Raw genomic sequence first — 7,291 nt, forward strand, 5'->3', positions numbered from 1 at the left:
CAATGCACTAAAAAGGGAACAGTTGACTAATGAAAATAAACTTTGTGGATCAATTTGACAAATAGTAGCAGGTTACAGAAATATAAAGGGCCAGGTATAAAAATGCAGGTTTCTTGAATTTAAGAATTCATAATCAGTACTATTTGGGTAACTGCTGGCTGAAGTAAATTATGCAAATCAAGAATCACCCCTCTCTGCACTGATCATTTACAGAAATTTATGCATGGGCACATAATGACCCTTACATCTACAGGCACATCTCCAGTGGTCACTGCCAAAATCATTAGTTGCCATCAGGGGCAAGCAGCAGACATTTAATCTGAAGACAAGGTTAAATTAGTGAAGTAAAAGATAACTAATGTTAACAGTGGCTGGTGCATGGTTGGCACAATCCCAAGACTAGATCAATTCCAACAGCACATCAGCAATTAAATAATATAAAGGCAGTGGTACAGCCAGCATTTCTGAAATGTGTATGGGGCAAGAAAGCAAAGGAACACCAAATTTATTTTTTTAGATTTTATTCAGTCGAAAGGCCATGCAGTGCCTCCCAGTAAGAGACATCACTTTAAACAGTACAGGTGGAAAAACCAATACATTTGCAGTTAACTAGTACAAAATAACAAGACTTAACATTACCGAGGAATGTAACAAATTAAATAAGTAAAAGCAAAAAGGTGTGCCATCACTATTGCTGCACTGCAGACCCCCCCCCCCCCCCCCCCCCCCCAGACTCATTAGAGGTTCAAATAGGTTTAACCCTGTTGTGTAAAAAAAACATAACAGTACAATTCTGGATAGCATATAGAACTAAACAAGACAAAAAAGCAATAAGTTACTGACTTCACTTTGATGTGCGTGTTTACTGGGGGAACTGAGGGGGCATGGGAAAGGGCACCATGGGCGGAGGCTGCTGCTGGGGAGCTTGTTGCTGGGGGAAGGGGAACTGTGGATGGCTCATGCCATTCTGGGCACCGCCCTGGTTGGCACCAAACTGTGGGGCCTGGAAGTTCTGCGTTTGGAACGCCCCCGCCTGGCTGGCACCATAGTTTGACTGTCCGTTACTGCCGTAGCCACCCCCGGCAAAACCGTTGCTGCTTTTGTCATAGTTGCTAGCCCCATAGCCTCCGTTCTGTGAATTTGTCCCAAAGACTTTCTTTGGTCCACTGTCAAAACCTCTATCGTTATCCCTGTCCCTAAAGCTACCGAAGTCCCGCCTTCCTCCAGAGTACCTATCCCGGCGGTCGTCCCTGAACCCACTACCACCTCTGCCTCCCCTTGAACGACCTGAAAGGAAGCAAAACACTCATTAGAGTCACTGATATCATCTATCTTTGAGTGATTAAATGGATACATAGGGAAAATGTAATGATATGGGTAAAGAAAGGTAAACTAACAAATTAAATAATGGTAAAATAGCTTTGACAGTGTCAAACCAATCCACGTCCAAATAAAAACAACAAAAAAAGGGAAGAAAATGGCTGCAGCTGAACCACAGTTCCTGTATCTCACCAATTGGATTTACCTCCTCTGTCTTCCGCCATCTGGAGGAGCTTGGGGTTGATTGCCTGGTTGGCCTCGCGGAGCACAGAGACAAGGTCACTGGCCTGCCTCATGTTGTTGGGGGTGAAGAAGGTGTAGGCTGTGCCGGTCTTTTGGCTGCGGGCGGTTCTGCCGATGCGGTGGATATAGTCCTCAGAGTTGTTGGGGTAGTCATAGTTGATGACAAATTTCACATCTTCAACATCTGTAGAGTGTGTTGCAGTATGGCAAAAAAAAAAAAAAAAAAAAAAGCAGAGGGAGTGCACAAGGATGCACACCACAGCCAGACCAGAAGAGCACAGTTAGATATACCATTCAGAGGATGGAGTTGGTTATTCCACAAGGCTGGAAACAGCACTAGACAACGCCAGAGACTTAATCCATGAGGATACTACGGTGGGAAGAGAGAACCAATGCACACTCCAAATGCTCCCAATCCAGACAACCCCTCAAATCTCAACATCCCTCAAAAACAAGGGATCACAAGTCTTACCATAAAGGAGTATGCATTCACTAGTCCATTCCCATTGCAGCAAGCACCTCACAAATGTCAAGTGATCTCCGGGTGCTTCTACACAGTAAGGCCGCTATAAACACTGGTGCCTCCTCATGTGCCAAAACTAGGACCTTATGGTGAAAACGAAGGCCCCTTCTTCTTGCACACTCATGAGAAGCTTTCTATAAAGGCCCCACTGCAATGTCTTGCCTAGACCATAAAGACTAAACGCAATTGGGGGAGCCATCATGACAGAGCCATTTTACTCCTGTGAACCAAAAGTGCATCCCCAGTCTCATCAAGGCAAGATATTCCCAGAACCTGTGTTCACTTGATCAAATGTCTCTCATTGGCAGGTCTCGACATGACTTGAAACGCAGGTGAGGGAGGAGTGTGAGCTTAGATTGTCCCCAGCCAACTGACATGACCCACTGACACTAATCGCCAGTAGCCATATCATTACAGAGGTGAACGAGTAATTAGACTTACAAATGCTCTCAAAACAAAAGTTTAGGAAACTGCCACATTTACGTCACCCATGCTTTGAGAAAAGCTATACCGTCCAGAACTCAATGACTTGCAATACAATGCCCAAACCGACATGCAAGACATGGAAACAGCAGAGCCTGGTGAAACCGTGAGCTTGGGTGTGAAGCAGTCCAAACCGATGCCAGAGAACAGATGCATGTACAGGGGTACGGCGGCTAGCCCTCATTGTCCCCCTTTTAGGCAGCCCAGCGCGATATTCAGCACTCAGGCCCGGTCACCTCTGTATGTGACTGGGTGACGTCCCAGTCAGGACACCTCCAAGAGTCCTCCTTCCCCCTCTGGAGACCTAGGCGTGTCATGCCAAGGCCCTGCCTCAAAGGACTCTGCTCCTTCAGATAGGGGAGAAACTCAGAAGGCAGAAGTTAAAGAAAGCAATGCACTTTCTTTCAGAGAAAAGTTGGTACAAGGGACCAAAGACTGAATGAAACTAACCTAGACCCCTGGAAGCGACATCTGTAGCAATGAGAATTGGAGCCTTCCCGAACTTGAACTCTGTAAAAATACAATGACATTATTAACAGGCCATATACAAAAGACCTACGGTATGTTAGTGTTAATGTATGTCAAACTCACCATTGAGCACCCAGTCTCTCTCCTGCTGGCTCTTGTCACCATGGATACCCATTGCTGGCCACCTGGAGGTAACAAAGTGTTAACTAAGTAGTTAAAGACCACAATACATACATGAATGAAGGAAGTATTGATGCCCCTTACCCATCCCTCCTCATCCTCCTGGTGATATCATCACAGCGCCTCTTGGTTTCAACAAAGATGATGGTCTTGTTTTCCTTTTCACTCATGATTTCCTCAAGCAGGCGAAGGAGTCTGCAAAAGGCAAATTCAGTCAATTGGTGACATAACTAAACAGGCAATATGAAATAACCAAAACTCTAATCCAATAACCAAAATCCAACTGACTGTTTGATACGGGCAATTTCTCAAGGCACATTAATACATTAGCAACCAGATAGGAATCTGATTTAGCCAACCATGTCTGCACAGCCAGGTTACTGAGAGACATATTACAAGTTCGGCCATTTCATCTTTCAAGAGAGTTCAGGATTTGGTCACTAACATATATACACAGGTTTGTATTATTTTTCCATTACATAAAAATATAAACACAACAGGACAGAAACCACTCACTTGTCTTCCTTCTCTCCATCGTTGCAAACATCCACGATCTGCAGGATGTTGTGGTTGGCACTCAGCTGCAGGGCGCCCACATTGATCTGGACATAGTCCTTGAGGAAGTCTTCTGCCAGCTGGCGCACCTCTTTGGGCCATGTGGCACTCCACATCAGTGTCTGTCGGTCAGGCTGGAGAGGGCAGGGAGGCATCAGTAAACAGGCTGACCAGATAATTCTACGCAGACCAACAGTCTAACAACCCAAAGGAAAACTTACTCTAATTTGGTCTACAATCTTCCGGATCTGTGGCTCAAAGCCCATATCGAGCATTCTGTCAGCCTCATCCAGGACCAGGTAAGTGCATCTACGCAGGTTGGTTTTTCCCACCTCTAGGAAGTCAATGAGCCTGCCAGGCGTGGCGATGCAAATCTCAACACCTAGAAGACAGAAAATGTCAGCGTGCAACAATTCCACAAACTCAATTCCGCCAAGGAAAACAGACAGACGTGGAACTCACCCCTTTCCAGGTCACGGAGTTGGGGTCCTTTCGGTGCCCCCCCATAAACACAGGTGGACTTGAGCCGGGACGCTCTGCCGTACTCTGCTGCCACCTGCTGGACCTGCTGTGCCAGCTCACGGGTTGGGGCAAGCACTAGACACTGAAAGGAAAGCCTTCAATAAGACCATGTTGGATGGCTGAACAATGATAAACAGGTCTTAATATCCATTAGTACTTACAATGGGTCCATCACCACGTTCCAGAAAAGGCTGGTGGTTAATGTGCACAATTGCAGGCAACAGGTACTACAGGAAGGAAAATCAACATGAATTAATGTTTTGCAGTTATCAATTGCAGACAGAATAGCTGTAAAGACAAACAGTGACTTACTGAGAGAGTTTTTCCAGAGCCAGTTTGTGCAATGCCAACCATATCCTTCCCACTCAAAGCTAGTGGCCAACCCTGGGCTTGGATAGGCGTTGGTTCTGTCCAGCCTGCTTTATTGATGACATCCATCACGTAGGCTGTGAAGAGGGGGAAGCCCATGAAAACCAAACCCAATTCTAGGTCACTCTGGATATAGGCATTGCTTACTTGAACATGAGACTTTAACCCCCAGGGATCAGAGCAAGGATGTTTGAAACAATGGGCCAAAGATGGCGTAAACTCATATGTTCTCATCTTAGTATCCAAAACCAGCCAAGTACAACAATATTCAGTTGATCCAAGATGGTACCAACTCAGACAGACTAAACAGGATGTTGTACATAAAATCAAAACAATCATGATGAAATAGTTAACACAGCTTAATCTGAAGGGAGGAAGCAGCTTCAGAAATATGGGTGATGTTTTAGGTATTGAAAGGGAACCTGCTAGCTTACTTGGAAAACTGGCTTCATGGAACTTCATCATGGGGTTTGGGCAGTCCCTCCCTTTCACTGTAACAGCTTTGGCTCTTCTGTACTGCTCAACCTCTTGCTGAAATGAAAATTAACACGCATTAACATGACCATACAACGTACCACTATATCAAATTGCCATCTCTGATGGAACAAAGGAACATGTGCAAGGGCACATTACGTAAGATTTCCACTGCATCTGGATGTCGATCACGTGAGATGATTACATACCGGAGATCTCCTAGTAACATCGGGGTGCTCTTGGTAAAAGTTCTTTTCGAACTTTGGGAGTTCGTCAAGGTTCCAGTGCTTCTTGCGCAGTCTTTCACCAGGATTACCAAACTTTCCGCCACCTCGACCACCACCTCCACCTCCAAAACGAGGTGGGCCGCTGCCATAACTGAGGAAATTAAAACATGGTCTAACGTTAGTCAAGGCAATCAATGTAGCTATCCATGTGGTTCACCAAACTAGAAAACCCGGAGCAGAAAATAAGCGAATTTTATTTTACCACCACATAGTTTCGTAGTGTTTTAAAACGTGACGCAGAGTCAAATAAGAAACTGCCATCTTAAATCTATCCGCAGAGAGGGACAATGGAAAAACTGGCCGGCATTTTGTATCCGCATTCTATGTTACCTAACCGAGCATTACCGATGCCACATGGCGAACAATGTTACCAACTTCAGCAGGCTAACGTTGGTCTGTCGATTGTCTGATACCCTATACGAGTCAAGTAAATGATAATTGATGTTAGGTCGATATAACTTATAGTCGGTAAATTCAAAACGTAGCTACTTTAAAATCATCCCATGCCGATTAAAAACCCGGCAAGCTTGTTAGCATTTCGGCTAGTAGGCCGTTAACTATTACATTCGATACATAAAACGAACAACACCTAACTAAAGATTGTCACCTAACTAAAGATTAAAATAATTAGTTGTACGCATTTTGGTGGCTTACACGTAGTTAGCCGAACATCTTTGTTCGAATCTGATTTCGCATTCACCGTGACGTTGGCTGTTAAATTATTATTGTAAAGAACTTCGTTAACGATAACTCACTAATATAATCATGTAAATAGATTCAACTGAAAATAAACGAAACAGTTTCTCGCATTAATTCAAAGAAACCGAAATACCGGTATGCCTTGGTGCCTACAGTAGTCACACCGGGCCGTGCTGCCTCGCGTTATCAGCCATTTCTAGCTAGACAACACGAGGTGGTAAGTTCGCCTAAAATAAATACATTTAGACACTTACCCTCTATCTCTACCACGATCTCTGTCGGAAAAGCCAGGCATCTTGTAAACAAAGTGTATAAATTAAAAACGATAAATAAATTATGCCTGCGAATCCAATATCAACCCCAACCGGCAGTGATGATGCTAAAATGCCGGTGAGCAAAAAAAGAGATTCGGCTTTTATTGCATGAGGAAGTGTCACGCTATGTCTGAGTGAAATATAAATCCGCCGTGAACTGACTTGGTATGAAGTCATGGTCAAGGCTGTGATGAAAGCGTGTGCCTTTTACGTTGTTCGCGAAATTGTGTACGGATGGGTACATTATGTGCCGCAATGTTTATGTAATGTTTAAGACGTCTCATATAAACTATCTGCAATTCCAAATGTAATATAGTTAATACACAAACTGCTATTACTATGCTCACAACTTTTGTTAAAGTGTAATATCTCAAATATACTGTGCCATATTATTTATAGAATATTATCAGTTTAGGTGTATCCTCATATACTTTATAAATGTGTTTCCAGATCCCTTTTATGAATAAAATGACTCTTGAGTATATCGATTGGGATTATTTAATGAAACACGCAAGGCGAACGCATGCATTTTAAAAAAAGGTAGTGATTCGGTTGCTTCAGTTTCTTATACCATTGGTCAGTGCTCAATGAAAGCGCCGCCTGTAATGAAACATTATAGTTATGTATAAGTTATACAGTAGATGAAAATCTCATGGTATTTGTGCACATACTGGTTTCAACGTTTATAAATAGCAAATAATAATAATAATATCTTGTCCCTCTGTTTCAGTGCACCAAAGTGTTTCAGGGCACCAAAGTATTTGGAATCCAAACCACCAGACGCTGTGTGTCTGGATTGTATATTCAATGGAGATTCTTTGCCCAGCCTGTACTGCAGCCATCTTAAGTTGTTG

The 7,291-nt window shown here is 43.6% G+C and overlaps 1 protein-coding gene across 2 annotated transcripts; it reads right to left on the bottom strand.

Moving 5' to 3' along the window:
• Positions 1–507: 507 nt before the first annotated feature.
• ddx5 (DEAD (Asp-Glu-Ala-Asp) box helicase 5) lies at positions 508–6,418 on the bottom strand. Of its 2 annotated transcripts, none has more exons than XM_010874498.4 (13): positions 6,378–6,418; positions 5,347–5,515; positions 5,098–5,194; positions 4,607–4,740; positions 4,456–4,521; positions 4,235–4,376; positions 3,994–4,154; positions 3,734–3,906; positions 3,302–3,412; positions 3,161–3,222; positions 3,020–3,079; positions 1,526–1,747; positions 508–1,287 (listed from the first exon to the last, which is right to left on the bottom strand). In XM_010874498.4, exons 1-13 carry the CDS (start codon positions 6,416–6,418, stop codon positions 863–865), a joined length of 1,863 nt encoding a protein of 620 aa, XP_010872800.1. In that variant the 3' UTR covers positions 508–862. The 2 variants fall into 2 exon arrangements, with proteins under 2 accessions (XP_010872800.1, XP_012991307.1); XM_013135853.3 differs by having other exon boundaries at positions 1,141–1,287; positions 1,513–1,747.
• Between the last annotated feature and the right edge of the window lie 873 nt (positions 6,419–7,291).

This window comes from Esox lucius, chromosome 11, assembly GCF_011004845.1.
Source record: "Esox lucius isolate fEsoLuc1 chromosome 11, fEsoLuc1.pri, whole genome shotgun sequence".
In the NCBI taxonomy this organism is placed as follows: Eukaryota; Metazoa; Chordata; class Actinopteri; order Esociformes; family Esocidae; genus Esox; species Esox lucius.

Bases quoted from the DNA above. Each gene is read 5' to 3' on its own strand.
- ddx5 (XM_010874498.4), bottom strand. From the start codon at position 6,418: ATGCCTGGCTTTTCCGACAGAGATCGTGGTAGAGATAGAGG. The intron at 4,741-5,097 runs GTAAGCTAGCAG...CCCTCTTCACAG, and splicing joins CCATGAAGCCAGTTTTCCAA to CCTACGTGATGGATGTCATC. The intron at 1,748-3,019 runs GTTAGTTTCATT...CACACTCTACAG, and splicing joins TGTCGCTTCCAGGGGTCTAG to ATGTTGAAGATGTGAAATTT.